The sequence below is a fragment of the Musca autumnalis genome, unplaced genomic scaffold, assembly GCF_047663935.1.
Source record: "Musca autumnalis isolate F117 unplaced genomic scaffold, ASM4766393v1 scaffold_1, whole genome shotgun sequence".
In the NCBI taxonomy this organism is placed as follows: Eukaryota; Metazoa; Arthropoda; class Insecta; order Diptera; family Muscidae; genus Musca; species Musca autumnalis.
In genome coordinates this window covers 298483290-298506350 of record NW_027411644.1, presented here as the reverse complement: position 1 = coordinate 298506350, position 23061 = coordinate 298483290, and the positions used below count along the sequence as shown (strand labels likewise).

The window sequence follows — 23061 nt, the reverse complement described above, 5'->3', positions numbered from 1 at the left end:
TCTTTTAAGTCTATTGTGACATCTGGTTTCTTTTTATTCATCATTCTTAATTCTTGTGAGAAAAGCATAATTAAAATGGGCTTAAGACATGTTATAACAGTTTTACACCAATTCGTTATTGAATATAATTTTACAAAACAAAAATACTATCGGAAAAGTTTTGTGTGTCATGACGTCGAACAAACAACTAACTTTAATGACACTTATTAGGTCACAATTAGATTTTGTCTCTACGGTAGCCTTTGCAAAATTATTAAATATCCTTCAACCTCTACGATTTTCTCGTTGATATCGTTAACTAAAGCATTTCTTCCCCCTTTTACTTACAGATATAACATCAGTCATCCACCAGCCACTACTCATGGGTCATGTTGTCGCCTTGTTTCTTTGTTTGGATTAAATTTGATGTTCATTTTTTTGGCAAATTTATATGTCAATTATTAATTTGACATATAATAAATGATAGAATCATTAAAAGATCACATCAAACGAAAAGAATAAAAACAGCCACCATGATCAATTAAAACCTGTCGGTGGCAAACAAGGGAAGAGAGAGGCATCACAACATCATTGTCAACTTTAAATTGTGGCCAAAGTCTCTTGTGTTCGTTCTAAAGGGAACCTGGACTCCTACTCGGTCATCATCACTCATTCTTCATCAATGATTGAAACAAACGATGGACAACAGTAACAACAACAACAGCAACAATAAAAGTAATAACAAAAACCAACGACAGCCGTCACAACGATCGAGTTATAAATAAACGTTTGTGTTTAGTTAGCCTCAATTATCTTTAATTGTTGGCATAATTTGTCAACATCGTGAAATTTAATTAAATGATTTTCGTTTTCCAAGCATTTAACATTCACAACAACAACAACTATGGCAATGATGGCAAAGTCCAAATGTTGATTGTCATCTCCCGGCCTCTTTAAAAAGCTATACTCGAATACAAATAATATTGAAAAATAAGCAAAATATTAGGCATTCGTGAAGAGAGTGTGAGTGACATGCAACAAGTGAAAATTAATGCAAAGTGAAATTAAATATTATAAATTAAAGAAAAATATATAAATGTGGTCACAAAGTTTTTTTAAGAAAAATTTAATAAATATTTAAAAAGTGTTACTTCCAATTAACAGTTTCCCATCAATATCACAAATATGGCAACGCCAAATACCTTTAACACAACAGCAATAACTATTAAACAACAACCTACATTAACAATTACCACAGGTCTTCAAAGCCATAGCCATCATTGTCATCAGCATCAACATCGACATCATCACCAGCATCATGGTCCTCATAACCACAATTATCATTCACAAAAGTGTCGACATTCCACACTTTTATTGAATGATGTTAATGATGCTCGGTGGCTATTAAAATTTGGCCATATTTTCGTCGTTACTGGCTTTCCTTGGAAATTGGCATTTTTATTGATACTTTCTTCGACATGTTTAACTCTGAGCAATGGTGCTTCATTACATCACAAAGAATACCGCAGTGCGGGTTTGTTTGCCTTAAATAATTTTACGGATTTATATGATTCAGCAGCAGCAGCTTCATCTTCGTCATCGTCTTCAGCATCTTCTATTAAAACCATGGATTTAACCAGCGTTGAGCAGAATGATGTTAATGTACCGGATTATGATACACCATCGTTAGCATCATCTTCATCATCAAGAAACTTGCAATTGGATACAAAACAAAATACAGGTAAGTTGTAAACTAACCCAAATTTCAAACAAAAACCTCTATAAAATTGACCTCAATATTTTGTTCATAAAATAGGACACAAAAACAAATTATAAAAAAGAGAAATTGTCGGCTTTGACAACAGTTAAATACCCTCAGCCTATGGCTGTAATGGACCCAAATATTCTATGAAGAGTTCCCTAATTTTTTTAAGATATAGCATTTTCGTAGGTGTCAAAAAAAGTTGTGGAAGTTTTCATCATACATTTTTAGGCGTTTGTGGTGAAGGTATCAGTGGATCAACTTATTCCACTGACAGACCCCATCAACACAAACCAAACAAACGGATATAGTCGGACGAAACCGACCATGTGCACTACCCGTGAGCATAAGTGTTATTCGCCACCCTGGCTTACAAAGAATCGACCAATCCCTGTCACTCCTTTCAACGATCGCCCCTACAGCCATTTTACGTGTTCACCGGAGGATTTTATTTAGAACTAGTACACAGAAAAAAAATCCGGCGATAAATAAAATTATCATATTGGCGAAATTCGATAAAATTATTTGATCACAAAGTAAAAATACAACTGATAAAATATTTCACATATTGACTAAAATATTTATCGATTTTTTATATTGAACTGATAAAATGGAATATGTGGAATAATAATTTTATCGAATTTTGTCAATATGACAATTTTTTTATCGCCGGAAAATCGATAAATTTTTGATTGAATCTTTGAATTTTTTTATCAAATGGCTAATTTTTTTTCTGTGTAATGAGTTTTAATGACAACTTTTTATGGACTTTTTGCTTGACAATCTATTGTCAAACCGAGGAGAATTTAAAATTTATCAACAGATTTTGTCCGTAACATATCTTTTCTCTTACGGACTTTGTCGGATTTTTCGCCCATTGAAAGAGATCTAATTATAAAAGCTAAAAAATAGTTAAGTCGAATTCTTCTGCTTATTGAGACTTATACGTTTTAGTTTTTGATGGCTGATGGACTGTTGACACTCACCATTTAAGGAAATTTGAAAATATATCGTTTTTCTTGATCGGGGACGCAACCACCGTTGTCTCGAAAATTAATTTGCAAGCCGATGTACTCATAAGTTTAGCAAATATAGCGATTATAAAACAATAGGCCCCCAAATTTGTCTACAAATATATAGCATTTTGGACCACGGGACATTCCTGAAAATTGCATGAAATTAGGCTTAGTAGTTTTGGAAAAATAATGTATTGAGGTAATCAGTTTTCAATATATAACATATTTAAAAAAGTGGCCGTGATCCGGTATTTTGGCTCCAAATATGTACCTAGGGTACACACAATCCCATTACCTCCAAAAATTTATGCTGAAACCGATATAATGATAAGAAAGGCGAGCGGAGGGTACCCCACCTCCTCCGAAATTCATAAACTATACATAACAACGGCAAACATTGAACTTTTGCTGCAAATTTGATGGAAATCGGTTCAGTAGTTTTGGAGATATAACATATTGAAAAAAATACAGGCGTTGTCGGGTCTTTAGGCTCCAAAGGAATACCTAGATTGTAGATTAATCCGTAAATTTGTAAACCGTTACATGCGTAATTTTTGCAAATATAGACTTTTCTTAAAAATATCTTAAATATCTTAAAAATATCGGTACACCGCCCCCTCTGGGATTCAATAAAATATGTAGCCTGTTTTCGGGGGCCATCCCTGTACATTCCCTGACAATTTCAAAAGTTTAGTAGTTTTTGCAATGAACGGAAAGAAACAAAACGATTCACGTACCAATCACACAAAGCCACAAACTTTTCAGCTTCTCTGAATCGTTTCATTCTCACAACCAAAACAAAATCACAAACTTTTCAATGTAAAAAGATGGAAACCGTACGATTTCTGAAATGTAACTTCGGCTATGCTTTGCCGAGTTGTTTTATTCACCACCCAAACAAAAAGAATTTTTGGCAAACATTTTCTGTGCGAAATGATCAACGACACACTCATACACACACACATTTGATTGCTTAACAACCCTCCTATCGCTAACATCAACATACTAAACATACTACGGTTGATGTGGTTGATGTTTTCAACCACCAAACGAATCATTCGTTCATTAAATCGTTCATGTGTTTTGAACTTTTTTGTTTTCTATCTGTTGTTGTGGAATTAAGAACTTTTCGCTATTCGTTTTGTTCGTACTCACGAATGTAAACAAAACAAAACTAAACAGCGAGTTCGGTCAACGTGGGTTATGTTTCGTTTTGTATTGTTCCTATGGAAAATACGAAACGAAACGATTGGAAATGTTATTTAAAGTATTTTTACGTACTCTGAGTTTTTGCAAAAAAAAAAAATTAAATTGAAAAGTGGGCGTGGTAAAATTTTCTTTGCATAAAAACCTAAGTTGGGTTATGACGTCATTTGATTTTTATACATAAAAATATGATTTTTCTTTAAATATGGCAAAGGGAAGTATACCGCCCCCTTCGAAATTCAAGAAAATATGTAGCATATTTCATATTTTAAAAGAAAAATTGGTTCAGTAGTTTTTGTAGACAAGATTTTTAATTGAATTTGAATTGAATTTGGTGGTATATTTGAGCAGTAAGCGTAGATTTTCAATGATTTTAAGGGGCATATTCGAGCTATAATTCTGGTTTTTGATTGAATTTTTTGAGGCTTATTTGAGCTACTAGCGTGGACTTTTAATTGAAAATTGAAAAAAGTCGGGTCGGGTTATGTCGAACATTTCACAAAAAGAATTATCCAAAGCTTTTCTCAACTGATGTCAATGCCAACGACCGACATTTGATCTGTATATATAAAGATGTAGCATTTTTAAAGAAATAGGGTATAGGGGAAAATCGATTAATTTTCATAATAATTGAAAAAAGTTAAAGTGGCGTGGTCAAATTGTCGTTGCATAAAAACATAAGCCGGGTTATGGCTAACATTTCAAAAAATTTCATTATGTCATTATCGACGAACAACATTTGATTTTTATTTATAAAGATTTTTTGACTATTATGTCAGGAAGCAAGAATTTTCCCGCAAAAACATGAAATTGCTGTTAGCATTACCTTCGGTAAAGAATTTAAAACGAAACTCGAACAGCCTTTAAAGGATCAAAATAGGAGTCAACCTGTTGCCAAAAATTTCAAAACGATCAGAGGCATGTCCTTCGCTTTTACGAAAATGTTGCGAAATTTTTGTGTGGGAGGTACCCTTAGAAGAGGACCGACATAGTCCATACTCAAATCTGATCTATGTCTGAAAAAAAAGTATTACGGATGTCATCGAAACATACATGGGGTCCAAAACTAGTATCTCCTTGAGGCACTTTTGTGAGCATAGAAAAATGTATGTATATAAGACTATATAATTATTCAGGATATAATAATTATTCATTAAAAATCCACGCTTGTAGGTCAAATAGGCCCTCAAAAAATCATGAAAAATTCGCTTCTTACTCAAATAGCCCCCCAAGAAAATTTTAATTAAAAAACTACGCTTCTTACTCAAATAGGATCCCAAAAATGCAATCACAAATCCAAGCATATAACTCAAATAGGCACCCAAAAATTCAATTAAAAGTCCACGCTTATGGCTCAAAAAGACTCACAAAAATCATTAAAACACACTTATAACTCAAATAGGCCCCAAAAAATTTAAATTCAAAAAATGTACTTAAAATTCATTAAAAATCCAGCCCAAGTAGGCCGAAAAAAATTAATTCTAGTGAATTCAGTAAAATATTCTTTAAAAACGAAAATGTTGGACTACATTTAAGCCCTCAAAAATATTCCTAAAAAATCCACTAAATTCTTCATTAGAAAAAGTCTACAAAAATATTCATACGAGGGCAGTTCGGAAACTTCTTAGCCTAACACAAAAAGCGCGGTATAAACAGAAAAAAGTTAAGTGTTTTGGAAACTTCCATCTCTGTTATGAACACATGTTAAATTTTGTTTCGATCTGGCAACTCCTTCATATAGAAACAGGTGTTCAAAAAAGACACATCCGCAATTTTTTTACAATGGAAAAATTAGAAATGCGTGCTGTCATTAAATATTTACATAAAAAAGGTTTATCGTGACAAGAAATTCATAATGCTATGGTGAATGTGTTAGGTGAAAGTGTTCCTTCATATGCAACAGTAAAAAATTGGGTTGCTGAATTTAAACGTGGACGTACAAGCATTGAAGATGAACCACGTAGTTGCTAACATCATGGGCATCTCAAATGATCGAGTCCATTTAATTTTGCATGAAGAACTACAGATGAAAAAGCTTTCTGCAAGATGGGTGCCGCATTTGTTAACAGTCGATCAAAAACGCATAAGAATGAACATTTCTCAAGCTTGTTTGGATCGTTTTAAGCGAAATAAAATGGATTTTAAGCGTCGTTTCATAACTGTTGATGAGACATGGATCCACCACTATACTCCAGAGACAAAAGAACGATCCAATGGACTGAAGCTGGAGGAAGTGCCCCAAAGAAGGCAAAAACAATTCAATCGGCTGGTAAGGTTATGGCAACGGTTTTTTGGGACTTCAAAGGTATTTTATTGATTGACTATCTGCAAAAGGGTAAAACAATAAATTCAGAGTACTATTGCAACCTTTTGGATCAATTAAATGTACAATTCGAGAAAAACGTCCTGACTTACAACACAAACAAATAATTTTTATCAAGACAACGCACCAGCGCACAAGAGTGTTTTAACTAAGGCTAAAATCAACGAATTAAAGTACGAGTTGCTTGACCTCCCACCTTATTCTCCTGATTTAGCTCCCAGTGATTTTTACTTGTTCCCAAATCTAAAAAAATCCTTGCTGGCAAGCGTTTTACCTCAAATTACATTTGTAAACCACTATTTTGAAGACCTTGAGGAAAACTATTTTAATCAAGGGATAGAATGGCTAGAAAAGCGTTGGACTAAGTGTATTGAAGTTTCAGGAGATTATATTGAAAAATAAAAATATTTTTGAAAAACTAACTATTCTCTTTCATTGATAGGCTAAGAAGTTTTCGAACCGCCCTCGTATTCATCATTGATGAACCAAGCCCTCAAAAATATTCATTAACAATTTGCAATACATTTTCATTGAAAGTCCAATCTTAAAATTTTAATTAAATTTTTATTAATATTTTAGTGCAATATTGAGGATTTTTAATGAATATAAATTTAATTTAAATATTTATTAAGTAGAATTTTAAATAAAAATATTCATAAAAAAATTCTCCAAAATGCTAAAATATAAATAAAAATGTATATAAAATGTTTATTAAAATTTTTCTAAGAAAATATTCGTTAAAAATTAAACGTTCATCAAAAAAATATTAATTTAATGAATCTTCTAAAAATATTTCTTCTAAAAATATATATTCAACAAAATATTTATTAAATATCCATAGTATTAAAAATCCTCGTTTATAGTCCACGTACGTCATCAAAAAATTTTACTTAAAAAATCTAGTAAAATTTTTATTTAAACGCTCTAAAATATTTACGAAAAAATATTTTTTTAAAATCCACTGAGCGTTAGTTACTTAAATAAATATTTTAAAAAATCCCCTTAAGCATTCATTCAAAATTAAAAAAATATATTTTTGTCACAAATCCACTATAAATATAGGGTCTCAAAAATATTTATTTAAAATACACTAAAAAATTAATAAAAAATTAATTAAAATGTTTATTAAAATTCTGCTTAAAAATATTCGTTAAAAATCCACGTTCCTTTAAAAAATATTAATTTGAAAAGAAAAGATTATTTAAAATTATAGAAAAATATTAATTAAAAGTCAACTAAAAATATTTTGTGTAAGTCCTCATAAAATATTTCTCCAAAAATATTAATCCAAGAAAAATATTATTTAAAAGTCAACTAAAAATAGGTTTTAAATAGCCACTAAAGATATTTATAAAAAATTTGTGTATGTCCTCATAAAATATTTCTCCAAAACTATTAATTTAAAGAATCCCTTAAAAATATGTATAGAAAATCAACTAAAGTACCTATTATATATTCACTAAAGATATTAATAACAAATGCAAAATATTAATTAAAAAATCAATTTTTTGTATTTTTTTATTTAAACGCCCTAAATATTCATGTAAAATCCAGTAAGTGTATTCATTAAAATATATGTTAAAATATCCACTTGAAATATTCATAAAAAATTCAAAAATATATATTTTTGTTAAAAATCCACTAAAAGATTAATTAAAAAAATATACGCGTATATTCCAAGTGTTTTGGATATTTTGTGCGTTTATTAAAATATCAACTTAAAGACTAATTTACAAAGTATGGAATAGACATTAATAGACCAAAGCAATGTTCGAATCAAACAATTAATAGAAACATACAGGTTGTATTGAGGGTTGCCAAATTCTGATACAAAGTACATCTTAAAAAAATATTTAAAAAATTTACAACAAATGTTTATGAAAATTATTGCAATTTTGCAACAACCTACTTATTATGCTCTCAAATTATGTTTGCTCTGGCCATATTCGCCCACAGTTGCATGATTTTGATTTGTGTTTATGACACGTTTCGTACTTTCTGGCAAAGAAGCTATTATAAATGTTCCTCATAATTTTATATATTTATTATGATCTCTATTAATAATAATATTTGCATCCATTACTCTGTACTTTACCGTCTCAACAAATATTCATTAAAAATCTTAAAACGTTATATCTCGAATAAACCATCAATAATTTTTGATGGAAAGCATTGGTTATACCTCCAAAAAGCCTTCAAAATATTCATTTCAAATACGACATTGCTTTTACAAGACCATTAGATTAAAATGGCGCCCAACGTGGGTTTGCAATTATTTAAATTCGATTTATATTGCATGAAAAACGTCAGATATACCTACAAAAGTCCTTCAAAAATATTTACATCAAATTCAACTATATTTTTACAATAGACCTTTAGATTAAATTGGCGCCCAACGTGGGGTTGATATTATTTTAATTCGATATACAGTCGTATTTCTTTGTAACAAACTTCCCTATAACGATTAATACTTGTATCCATAACTCTCTAATATAACGTCTCAACAAATATTCATTAAAAACCTTTAAACGAATTGGTTATACCTTTTAAAAATATTTACTTCAAATCCAACATTATTTTAGTAAAATGGCGCCCAACGTGGGGTTGATATTATTTAAATTCTATTTATATTGGATGAAAAACGTCGGCTATACCTCTAAAAGTCCCTCAAAAATATTTACATCAAATTTAACGTCCTTTTTACAATAGACCTTTAGATTAAAATGGCGCCCAACGTGGGGGCGTATTTCTTTGTAACAAACTTCCCCATAACGAAAAAATTTTTGTAACGATTTGTCAATACAAGACAATATTTACTGTATCATATAGGTTCGGAAGGTTTCAGGTTCAGGTTATCATTTCAGTTGTTTTCATTTAAAGAAAATCTTTCAAACATTTGATACTCTTTTGAAATACCTCAAAGCAAGTAGTCATTGGCATTGGCCACAATAAAACACTTCTAAATCCAACATTATCGTATTTTACAACCAATAAAAGTCGCACATTTGTCCTATAAATTAGATATAGCATTCAAATCATACTTTTTTGATAAACAAAAGACTAGACTGCAAACGGCAGCTAAACCAAAATTCAAACGTAAAATAAAAGCGAGAGTAAGCTCTGACAGCAATTTGAAAGATATGTGATCGAAACAAAAAAAAAAATCTGAAATAAAAATAACAAACGGAGCTATTAAACAATAAAACAAACAAAAGAAAAAGAGTGCTAGAAAGTTTGATTTTTTGAAGATGTAACCTACCTCCACACACATGTGCTGCAGCGGTGCACAGCCGGTGCGGGAGAAACCTTTATGGGGTTTTCTTCTTAATGCTATGAGTGCGTGGGTTTCTTCTTAAGTAGTTAAATAGAAATGTAGAAATTTTATTTTTATTATTTTTTATCAATCTTTTGCTTCATAACATAGACATTCAATTGATATGAAAGTACCCATGTAACACGATTATGTCTTGTTATGTGTCGTTTCGTGTTATTCCTCTTCTTTTTCTTCTACGTGCAGTTGATGCCAGCCATTCATTGATGAAATCAAAAGTGGAACTAATTCTTTGCAAGCTTACACTTTAAATCCTTTACTTTGCGCTGTGAGGCATCTAGATGGCTGGCTAGCTGGTTGACTAGCAGCTATCAATGCTCCCCTGACAATGTAATCTCCTCTCCATCACAATCACTTTTATACTTTCGATTTCAAAATTGTGAGTTTATTATTTCATGTATCAGTTTTTATGGGTTTCTTCTTGCTGCAGTATACAAATAACAACAACAACAACAACGAAAAATTAGGTCTCTAGTGGGGGGTAATAAACCGATTATGAACTCATTCACAATCGATTTACATAGAAATTATTGTCAGAGTTGTTCAGGTTTTTTGGGTTTTAATTTGTATTTTACATGACCCAACGACGAGTCTTGTTGGAAAAAGTTCATTACGGTGGGTAAAGAGAGAGAGGGAAGAGAGAAGGGGGGAGATACTTTGTAAATGTTTGAGATTTGAGACACCGTGGTTTCAGAAAGACCAACTGTTTTACTAAGAGATTTTCAAGTGTCAAATAAAAAGACATCGATTTTGAGTTAGCAATCTAATGTTGTAGGCGTGAGTACCACTAATAGTTCAATGTTATACGGGAAGTCCCTTTAAACTGGATTAAACTGTAAAATACTTACTTAGCTGGCCCATTACAGAACATTTGTTCTACAGACCGAACTAACAAAAGATCTCCAATTCTCTCTGTTTCGTGCTTCGCTTTTTGGAATACCGCGCCTTGTCATCTCTTCATCCACTTTTTTGCGTCATCTATTCTTTGGCCTGCCAATTATGCGTGCACCGCCAAGCGGCTCATATTTATACGCCTTTTTAGCGGGTTCATCATCGCTCATTCTTATGATATGGCCTAGCCAAAGCAATCGTTGCAACTCAATACGTTTAACAGTATTGATGTCGTTATATAGCAGATACAGTTCGTGGTTCATGCGACGTCGATATTCACCGTCAAGGCAGATTGGTCCGTAGATCTTTCGAAGAATTTTTCTCTCAAACACACCAAGCACTGCCATATCTGCTTGCGCAAGTACCCAGGCTTCGGAACCATACGTATAATGACAAACCACATTGGTATGATGTCAGACCACAGTAGTTGGTTGTCAAACACTTTCTTGTGGTTTCAAACTACACTGGTATGATGTCAAACCACATTGGTTGGACGTCAAATAATTTGTTATGGTTGGCAACTACATTGGTATGATGTCAAACCACATTAATTGGACGTCAAATATTTTGTTATGGTTTCAAACTACACTGGTATGATGTGAAACTACATTAGTTGGGTGTCAAACCCTTTCTTATGGTTTCAGACTGCATTGATATTATGTCAAACCGCATTGGTTGGATGTCAAACACTTTGTTGTGGTTTCAGACTACATTGGTACGATGTCAAACCACATTGGTTGGACGTCAAATAATTTGTTATGGTTTCAAACTACATTAATATGATATCAAACCACATTGGTTGGACGTAGAAAAACATTATGGTATCAAACTACATTGGTATAATGTCAAACCACATTATTGGATGCCAAACTCTTTGTACATCAGCACGGGTAGTATCAGCCCAGCAAAATAAATTGGAAGTAGTGCAACGTGGACTAGTTCTTTCACGGCATGTTTTGATGCAGTTCAAACGGAGTCGTGAAAAAGGCACTCCAGTCCTCACATTTTAACCGCATTTGGATGCAATCCAAAGAATCACATCCAATTGTCACATTTTAACAACATCCGGATGCAGTTCAACGGAGTCGTGAAAAAGGCACTCCAATTCCTCACAATTTAACAGCATCCGGATGCAGTCCAAACGGAGTCGTGAAAAAGGCACTCCGTTCGCTACATTTTATTAGCAGTTGTTAGAGATCCCTACACGTTCATAAATCAGTGTATACATCTCTACAGGCAGCGGCATACATTTTACAAAAAGAAATAAGCGTGTTAAAATTTCCAAAAATTTGCTAATACAAACTACAAAATATTTAATTTGTGAACATTTTCCGGTAACTCACGAGAAAAAAATTTCCCAATGGAGTGCTGTTGGAGTACATGTCGAAATCTTAACTGGTGATGGCAAGACAATATCAAACCCAAATAGCAGATGAAGCATAAACAATTCAGCTTGGATTAAATAAGCTTTGTTCCTTTACCTGCCTGAGGTTACCATTTCTTACCGTTTTTAACCTGCAAAGCGTACCTTTACTTCAACAAGCATACAATTTATATGAGACCAGTTCACCACTTTTACAAATGGAGAGTGGAGGAAACACGCATGTTTACGATTGAATTCAATGGAGAATTTTCATAATTTGTGTTAATGTAATAAAGTTCTTAATATTTTTATTCTCCACAAATAATAAATGCATTTTATTTATTCTGGGATATTTTGTAATGGCTTGCACAAAAACACGTGCTTTGGACTGCATCCTATTCTACTCCAAAGAGTTAGTTAAAATGCAATGCCAAAGGGTCAGTTAAAATGCAGTGCCAAAGGGTCAGTTAAAATGCAGTGACAGAGGGTCAGTTAAAATGCAGTGCAATGGAGTGTCTCTTTCAGTAGTCACGCTCTTGTAAAAATCATGAGTGAAAATGCATAATTTGATGCACTTCCAGATCACTTGTACATATCATTTAACTGCCTCTTTGGAGGCAAACTTTTTGCTGGGAGTGTTTTGTAAAGCGTTATTTTTGTTTGACGAGTTGTGGCTTTGTTTTAAAGTGCTTACTTAAGCCAAAGTAGCATCTGTTGGCCAATACAATTCTTCTTTTTATTTCACAACTGATGTCGTTAGATGTGTTTACGGTGGTGCCGAGCCAGACGAAGTCTTTTACTACCTCAAAATTATAGGAGACAACTTCAACAGTTGGTCCGATCTCAATGGACGCATTGGGCGTCGACACCTTCAACTTAGTCTTCCCGCCGTTTACCGCCAGACCCACTTTAGCAGATTTCAGCCTTCATAAAGGTATCGGTAACTTCTTTTACTGATCGACCCATGATGTCTATATCATCAGCATAATCAAGTAACATGTGGCTATTGGTGTAGATATTGCCACTTGTTTTGACGTTTGCCTCTCGTATAATCTTTTCTAGCAGGATGTTGAAAAGATCACACTAAAGGCTGTCTCCTTGCCTGAAATCTCTTTTGATACCAAACTCTTCGGAGAAGTTCTTTCCTGAAGATCTTTTGTCTGTTAAAGTCATTTTACAAATCCGGATGAGCTTTGCGGGATACCAAATTCAGACATGGCTTGGAATACCTTTGAACGTAGTGGACTGTCGAAGGCTGCTTTATAATAGACAAACAGGTGGTAGGTGTCGATCTGCATCTCTTGGCTCTTCTCCAGGATTTGCAGCAGGGTAAATATCTGGTCAATGGTGGACTTGCCAGGTCTAAAGCCGCATTGGTATGGTCCAATTATTTCGTTGACTTTAGTCGTTCGCACAATATCCCTGACATTATCTTGTAGGCGGCAGGGAGAAGACTTATGCCCCCATAGTTGGAGCATAAAGTCTTATCTCGTTTCTTATGGACGGGACACAGGATGCTCAGGTTCCAATCGTCTGGTACGCGTTCTTCCTGCCAGATGGAGCTAACTAGCTGATGCATACACCTTATCAGCGTGTCGCCTCCGGTTTTAAACAGCTCGGCTGGTAGGCCATCAGCTCCTCCTGCTGCCTTATTATTCTTCAGCCGGTTTATTGCTGTCTTTACCTCATCTTGGCCGGGTGGTATACATTCAATACCATGTTCAGGGATTGGATCTGTGGTATCTTCGTCGACGTCGCTACTATTGGATACCAACAGTTTGGAAAACTGTTCTTTCCATATCCTTAGCACACTATCTGTATCAGTTACCAGATGACCTTGCTGGTCTCTACAGGAGGATGTGCCAGTTCCAAAGCCATCAGTTTGATGTTTCACTCTTTGGTAGAATTTTCGGACTTCATTCTGTCTCCTGTAAATCTCGATTTGTTCACACTACCGCTTTTCCATCTTTCTCTTTTTCTTGCGGAAAAGACATTTCTCCTCTCTCCTTTTCTCCCGATACCTCTCTCATGCGCTACGCGTTGCAACTGATTGTAAAGTAGCCCTATATGCCGCATTTTTCTCTTCGGTAGCAGCACTACACTCCTGGTCATACCATGGATTCCTTGGTGGATGTCTCTGGTATCCAAGTACTGATTTTGAGCTGTTTGCATGGAGTGGGCAATGTTTTGCCATTGTCCTGATATGTTATCGGGACGAGGAGTGCTTTGATTAAGCAGTTGGGCCAGTTGAGTGGAATATGCTATGGCTATCTGTTGTGATTGCAGCTTACCGATGTCCAACTTCCGTGTTGTGTCTGTTCGCACTTTGTTTGCTACGATTAATCCGGTACGTACCTTTGCTGCAACAAGGTAGTGGTCCGAGTCTATGTTTGCACCTCGGAACGATCGTACATCCAACACGCATGTCTTCCATCTACCACAACGTGATCAATTTGATTTATTGTTCTTTGATCTGGCGACAGCCAGGTGCCCTTATGAATATCGAGATGCTTAAATCTGGTACTGCTAACTACCATGTTTCTTGCAGCTGCAAAGTCTATCAGCCTCATAACATTGTCAGATGTTTCACTGTGGACACTGAATTTCCCGACTGTTGGGGCAAAGATATTCTCCTTTCCAATTTTGGCATTAAAATCCCCTACTATAATTTTAATGTCATGGGCAGGGAAACGGCCATAAGTTTCTTCTAAGTGCTCGTAAAATATATCTTTGGTCTGTTCGTCCTTGTCTCCAGTGGGAGCGTGAGCGCAAATAAAACTGATGTTGAAGAATTTTGCTTTTAATCGAATTACAGCGAGTCTTTAAATTAACTGGGGTGAAGCTGGAGACCAGATGTTTTAACCTGCGACCAACTACAAATCCGCAACCAAACTCATGCTTTGTGTAATGGCAGCTATAATACAGTGCGTCACCTTTAGGTGTTGTTGTGACGCCTTTCCCGTTCCAACTTATTTCCTGTATGGCTGTAATGTCGGCCTTGTACTTTTCAAGTACATCTGCGGGGGTCGTCAACTTTTGAGGGATTTGTTTTTCTTTTCTTTTTTTAATGTTAGGCTGTTTTTTCTAGGGGAGGTTTACTAACCCGACGCCCAAACCCAAGTTTTTAACGTTTATATGGGTGAACGCGCGGCACATGTTAGCTAACTACCTTTAACGGGTGTTAAAAGTAGTTCCCCAGGTGACACCACGGGAGGTCAGTGTCCACTTGAGATGAAAGAGGGACCAAGATAAATCCTGGGCTTCGCCGTGTTAAAGCCGGTCAGGACTGTTCCTTGGTATCTTCCATCCTCTACGTCACCCAAAACTCGAAGAAACTTATTCTAGTTTCGACAAAGCTAACCTAATATTCATACTTGGGTACAAGACCAGCAGAATCGTGTTTTAGTCTTCACAAAAATTATATGTTCCCGTCACCATATAATCTGTATACTTTTTCTGATCCTACACCCATTCTTTTCTTGCTTCTATAAATTATCGCAAAATCCATACTTGAGGCCCAAGGCCGCCAGCAATGTGTTTTGGAGCTCACAAAAATAACATGGTTCTCTCCACAATATAAACAATATTATTTTTTATTCCTTCACCCTATGATTTACCCAAATGCTTGAAGAAAATTTCATACAAACTACCGCAAAATCCATACTTCGCTCCCAAGGCTGTCAGAAACGTGTTTTGGTGCTCACAAAAATAACATGGTTCCCACAACTATGTAAATAATATTGTTCTTGTTTCTATAAATTATGGCAAAATCCATACTTCAGGCCAAAAGCCGTGAACAATGTGTTTTGGAGCTCACAAAAATAACATGTTTCCCTCCACAATATAAACAATATTTTTTGTTCCTTCAACCTATGATTTACTCAAATTCTTGAAGAAAATTTCATACAAACTACCGCAAAATCCATACTTCGCTCCCAAAACTGTCAGAAACGTGTTTTGGTGCTCACAAAAATAACATGGTTCCCACCACTATGTAAATAGTATTATTCTTTATTTTGTATTCCTTCACCCTATGATTTACCCAAATGCTTGAAGAAACTTTCATACAAACTACCGCAAAATCCATACTTCGCTCCCAAGGCTGTCAGAAACGTGTTTTGGTGCTCACAAAAATAACATGGTTCCCACCACTATGTAAATAGTATTATCCCCTGCTGGTACTCTGCACAATTTACCCAAATCTTCTAGAAACCTATTTGTGTTCCTACAAAATTTTGCATATTTTGGGCACAAATGCATCCAGAAACTTATTTTTGTGTTCTGAAAAATAATATGGTTCCCACCACAATAACATAACATAGTTATGCTACACAGATTTATTTGGTCATCATCTCCCATTTTGTACTATTTTCTAACCACTGTAAATTGTAACTAAAACTTTCACATCTTTACAACGATCGCATCGAGTAGAAGGAGGGCATTTAACTTTAACTTAGTAACGAGAGCTAAAAGATGCCATTAACAAATCAGCTTAAGTGACTTGCCAGGGCAACATTTCTATTTAGGTTGCAATTTATTTCACTTTAAATTGTCATACTTGTTGGCAAATGCTGAAGATGACGATGATGATGCTGATGATGACTTGAAGTTAACAATGAAGAATGCATTCGAAAGGCAACTGTCATTCACCATAATCATCTTCGGCAGCAACACGAAAATGGACCACATAATGGTAATGGCTCAATTCAAAGAGGGGTTACCCCAGATAAAATGTGGGAAACTATCAATAATTGAAGTAGGAAAGGGGGAGGGGGGATTACATGTCACACGAAGCACAGCTCTTTAAGTACCCTGACAAATTTCAAAAACAAAAGGGGGAGAGCAAAATGATCAACACCACCATACTCACTCCATGGAGATCACATATCTCCACGTATTTTTTGGTTTTTCGAAAGACAGCAGGAAGGAAGTATGTACTTTGATTTTGTCGCTTATTGATCAGATCACAACACGCTTGAAGAAAATAAAAAAGACACGAAAATAAAAGCAAACCCTACAACAAGAGCAACGAATCATGTGTTAAAAGTGTAATTTGAACATTAGTTTGCCGGCGACGGATGTTGTTTGCGTGCAGAAAAAATAACAACACAAAATGAAATATAAGAAAGACCTGCATAAGAAATTTTCAAGATCAAAATTTATAAAACCGAACAAAAAATATTATACCAAAAAAAAAGAACATAAAAATCTTTAGAAAATTGATATACCCCAATGGTAGAAGATAATGAGTAGAGGATCATTGAATGAATGCAATAAACAATAAAATTTGGATGTATGGGATAGTTGGAAGGAGAAAAAAGAGGCAAAACCTTTCTATCAAAACCTGATGCCTTGAATGGTTAACCAACAAAAAAGACTCTGCAGTAAAGGTTCTTCTTTCGTTCTGTTTTTTTTTTTGTCATTTTTAACTCAAGTAGTCAGTCGAGTTTTTGGCAGGTAGCTGGTTTCATATTACCCCAAAATACGAACACATTTGATATGATAAACAATAGGTTTTACAGTGGGCTTTTTTAATGCAATTATTAGAACAAAGAACGAATTTGTGGCGCCCAATGTGGGGTGATTTTAACAATATTGGCATCTAAATGTATGTACTAAAAATTTATATATGTATATATATTTTTTTAATTTTTGACATTACCTACATAGAAAAAAATCCATTACCTTAGTTGATGGAGTCTACAGAAGAATTACAGTATTTGTTACACCTCGAAATCTTAAATAATTCGTAATAAAATGTCAATCCCTGGAGGAACTTTGCTTCGAATTTTAATCGTGATAAATCAAAAACTCTTAAAATAGGGATAATTCTTTAACTAAGCAATACAGGAATCCAATGTAATACATTTAGTCGCCATTAATTTCTTACATATGTCCATGCCAAATATATTAACAGAGGTTTTTGTTTTAATTTTTGTCCATACAAAGTACGGCAAAATCAATAATTGCCTTTGTGGCAGTCAGAAATGTGTTTTGTGGTCACAAAAATAATATGATTCCCTTCACCATATAAACAATATTTTTTTCTGTTCCTATACCCCTTAATTTATCCAAAAGCATGAAGAAACTTTCCTACAAACTACCACAAAATCCAAACCCTGGTGCCAAGGCTGCCAGCTGTACTCCGTTTAATGCACTCAAATCTTTAAGAAACCATTTTTTCCTGACAAACTCTGCAATATTTATTTCTGTGTACAGATGCCGTCTACAACGTGTTGTGGTGGTCACACAAATAATAATAATGAGAACCATCATTACCATATAAACATAGAAAATGTTGGCACCATTATCTTCATAAATATTTACATACCGAATATGTTAACAGAGGTTTTTAAATTTTTTAATCAAATTGCATTCTTGTAAAACTCATTCAAATTTTACGTTTGCATGCTCACAAAAATAATATGGTTCCCACCACCATACAAATAATTTATTTTTCTGGTTATACATTCCTTATTTTTTTATACCCTCCACCATATGGAGGGTATAATTAAATTTGTCATTCCGTTTGTAACACATCGAAATATTCGTCGGAGACCCTATAAAGTATATATATTATTGATCAGCATAAAATTCTATGTCGATTTGACCCTGTCTGTCTGTCCGTCCGTCCGTCTGTCTGTCTGTCTTTTGAAATCAAGATACAGCTCGCAATTTTAAAGATAGAGAGTCAAAATTTGGTACAGAAGTTTTTATTACTTGCAGGACGGTTGGTATTGAAAATGGGATATATCGGTCCACGTTTTGATATAGCCCCCATAGAACGGTACCTCCCGATTTTCGGTATTTTTTAGGTTTTAGCTTCATTATCCTACCAAAATGGCTGAAATTTGGTACGTAGTCCTCTTTAGGGGTATAAATCTTTCACCCAGAATTTTGTCGGTATCGGTCCACACCTTCATATAGTCCCCATAGAACGGTACCTCCCGATTTTCGATATTTTTAAGGTTTTAGCTTCATTATCCTACCAAAAATGGCTGAAATTTGGTATGTAGTCTTCCTTAGGGGTACAAAACTTTCCCCCAGAATTTTGTCGGTATCGGTCCACACCTTCATATAGCCCCCATATAACGGTACCTCCCGATTTTCGGTATTTTGAACGTTGTGGCCTCAATATTCCACCGAAATGGCTAAAATTTGGTATTTAGACTTCGTTGGGGGTACTTAAACTTCCCCTTTAAATTTGTGGGTATAGGTCCACGCCTTCTTATAGCCCCCATGGAAAAGTACCTCCCGATTTTTCATATTTTGAAGGTTGTGTCTTCAATATTCCACCAAAATGGCTGAAATTTGGTATTTAGTCTTCAATGTGATATAAAACTGTTCGCCAGAAATATGTACAGGTCCACGCTTTCATATTGCCCCATTTCTGACTAAAATTCGTCGGTATAGGTCCACGTTTCGATATAGCCCCCATAGAACCTCCGGATTTTCGTAATACAGGTCCACGCTTTCATATTGCCCCATTTCTGACTAAAATTCGTCGGTATAGGTCCACGTTTCGATATAGCCCCCATAGAACGGTACCTCCGGATTTTCGTAATACTGAAGATTGTGACGTCAATATCCAACCGAAATGGCTGAAATTCGTTATTTCGTCTTCCAAGAGTTATAAAATATTCCAGAAGAGTATTATCAGTATAGGTCCACGTCTTCCTATATCCCCATAGAAGCTTACTTCTTGAATTTCGGTATTTTTTAGTTTTAGAAACATTCTCTTACCGAAATATAGGAAATTTGGTATTTAGTCTTCTTTGAGCCTAAACACTTTCCGTCAGAAATTTATCGGTATAGATCGACGTTTTGAATTAGCCCCCATAGAATGGTGCCTGACATTGTTTTACCGAAATTGCTGAAATTTAGTATTAAGTCTTCTTCATACACGAAAGGAAACTAATTATTCCATTTTACTTCAATACAACTTGTGGTGGAGGGTATAACAAGTTCGGCCCGGCCGAACTTAACGCCGTTCTTACTTGTTTTTTAAATGCTTAGTTCAGGAAATTAATGTTGGAAACAAAGTATCTCAAAATTCATACTTGGGTACAAAGGCTCCAAGAAACGTGTTTGGATGCCCACAAAAGTAATATGGTTCCCTCCACCATATAAATAATATTTTTTTTCTGTTTCTACACCTCTAAATTTATCCAAATGCTTGCAGAAACCAATTCTTGTTCCTCCAAGTTGCCACAAAATCTATTCTTGGGGGGCAATGACAGACAGACACATGTTTTGGTGCTCAGAAAAATAATATGGTTCCCACCACCATACAAACTATTTATTTTTCTGCTTATACATTCCATAATTTATTTAAATGATTTGTTGGGGAAATTCATGTTGGAAACAAAGTATATCAAAATTCATACTTGGTTACTAAGGTCTCAAGAAGTGTGTTTTGATGCTCACAATAATAATATGGTTCCCACCACTATACAAATAATATTTTTCTGCTTCTACACTTCTACACCATATAAACAATTTATTTTTCTGCTTATACTTTCTTTAATTTATTGAAATACTTCATGGGACCAAAAGGCAGAAACGTGTTTTGGTGTCCAAAATAATAATATGATTCCCACCACAATACTATTTATTTATGTTTCTATACCTTTACATTTATCCAAATGCTTGCAGAAACCAATTCTTGCTCCTCCAATTTACCGCAAAATCTATACTTAGGTACAATGAAAGACATAAACAAATTTTGGTGCTCACAAAAATAATATATTTCCCTATTTCCGGACATAATGCTGCAAAAGCTCTAAAAAATTCTAAAACTAAAATGTCTGTTTGGCACGATAAATATTAAAAGGAATGACGATCAAAATTAGATCCAGTTCTTGGTTAATGCCGTCCGGTATTTTATTCGCAAAGGTTCAATAATTTGTGATTTAATTCGCCTAAAGACCACTTTTCAGATAGTGTTGACACTCCTTCAAACACTTCTCCCACTAAAATTTTGAATGGCCTTTGTAATCTTTGTTACAACGCTATAATTTTATTCTCTTTCAAACTTTTCTGTCACCTACGTAAATGATGTTTACTTTTAACATTAGGTATCTCTTCATAGTACATTTTGGCCCACCACTTCTGTTATTGTTCTTTTCACAGTCGTAGTCTAAGACAAAGCCGACTGATTCTTTTTTACTTGTTACTGCTGTTTTCACCACTGTATTCCTTCAAAGTAATGTTTTTTTTTTCATCCAGACTTGAATTTCAAAAGCGATGGGACAAGTGTTTCACATTTGTCGGTTTGCCTTAGCTCTGCCGTGAGTGTATGTGTGGCGCAAAGCACATCTTTTTTATAAGATCCTCCTCTTGAAAACTCTCAAGTATTCAATTCTCCCAAACGAAGTTTGAATTGTCTAACAAAATTGTCGTTTCAACGATACCGGAGAACACTTTCATGCAGACGCTTGCAAACTTATGTAGCAATGTGATACGAATTTTAATATTTTTACTGTTTTGAAATATGATGTCATGACTCTTACGGAAAAAAACTTCCCTTTCGTCAGAGGGAAACATGCGGATTTTGCGAATCAAGAGAACAGAGGTATGTCTGAAGGAGGAAATGTGGACAGTATTGGGGAAATAACAGTAAATAAAAATAATTAAAAATCACCCATATGATGCACGGATCCACTCCACTTTTTTCAATATGACTAGAAAATTAGCCTTTCTACCCAGGTTATCACTTGGTCAACCGATATCGAGAACATTTGTAATCTATAAAACAAAATTCTTAGAAATTAAGGATTAGATGAAAAAAATGATCACACAACATTTGTCACCTATAATTAAATTTCCAAGAATTTTGTTTTTAAAAATTACAAAATAAATTTTAAGAATGGATTAAAAAGATTATAAAATATACAACCATTGAAGACTGAACTAGATTTTAACAACAACAAACACTATTTACCATATAATTTCGGACAGTTGTCAATCATCATTCATTCATTCCTCTTGTCAATATGGCAAATATTTACCCAATTACTTAACACATTTTCTATTTAGTTTTTGATAAAACTCCCGGGCTAATAAAATAATACGGACACAACAAAAGAAAATCAATATGGGCAGCCAGACAACGAGACAAGACAATCACAGAACTAAAAGGAAATTATCACTTATTGACAAACAGACCGAGCAAAAGAAATTGTCAAGATTTTCAAAATCCAATAAAAGAAAGAAAAAAAGGCAAACACTTGTACAATTAAAGAAAATAAAAATACACACTTATGAAAAAAGTAGTGGACAACAAGAAAAGGAGGTGGGGCGTCAGATACATGCGTGTTGTGGTTGTTGTTGAAATGAAAAACAAAATTGAATTGCAGTAAAAATAATAATAAAAACAACAACCAACACCAGAAGCCACAGAAGCAATAACTGTGCATTTATTCACATAAGGCTAATCAAAATCGACATTGAAGTTGAGATATCAACTGCAGCAATGACAACGAAAACAACAACAACAACAATGTACATGATCATCATAATAATATTATTGACCCTGAACTTGTTGAAATACTGCCGCCACTGCCGCCAACATCAACTTGTCAAGCCGCCACGCCATCCCACATTCATTGGCCCAGTGCCAGCAAGGCGCGTCTTAATCGATTCGTAACGTCGTTCGTTAAAAGTTGTTTCTTCCTTTTGAAGAAAGTCAAACAGCCGTCAAGCGTTTTTTTTTCTGTCTCCGTTTTCCAAAGAAATGATAGCAATACAAATTAATTTCAATTTCAATTTTCTGATTGAAATTTTATTGATTTTATATTGAAGTGAAGTTGTAACTTTTATGGATTTCTGGGCGGATTTCTGATTTCTTTTTACGGTATTTATTCAATGATGAGAAGTATTTTTTTAATTAATTCAGTTTTATTTTTGGATTGAAGGACGTTAAGATATTTGCAATATAGTTTTCATCTCTGAATTCTAATAAATTCGGTTAAGTTTTTTGCTGTTGAAGAAACTTTTGAAATTTAGTGTCGATATAGTCCATATTCGAACATGAACTATGCCCGACTGATAGATGTATTACAATGTGCAAAGATTGGACGAAATCAGGAAAATATTTGAAATAGTCCGTTTTCACTAAGAATAAAATAAACAGCCGATTATAAATATCATTATTTATTATTTTTATATTCTCTTCTTTCCTCAATCAAT

The 23061-nt window shown here is 34.3% G+C and overlaps 1 protein-coding gene across 1 annotated transcript in view; it reads left to right on the top strand.

The window, feature by feature from the left end:
* Positions 1–23061, top strand: part of T48 (FU domain-containing protein T48) — a 277513-nt gene that overhangs the window by 13638 nt on the left and 240814 nt on the right. Inside the window, exon 2 of the mRNA XM_073961887.1 lies at positions 330–1720. Coding sequence (XP_073817988.1) covers positions 1165–1720 — 556 coding nt within the window. The 5' untranslated portion in view covers positions 330–1164. The remainder of the gene's footprint in view (positions 1–329; positions 1721–23061) is intronic.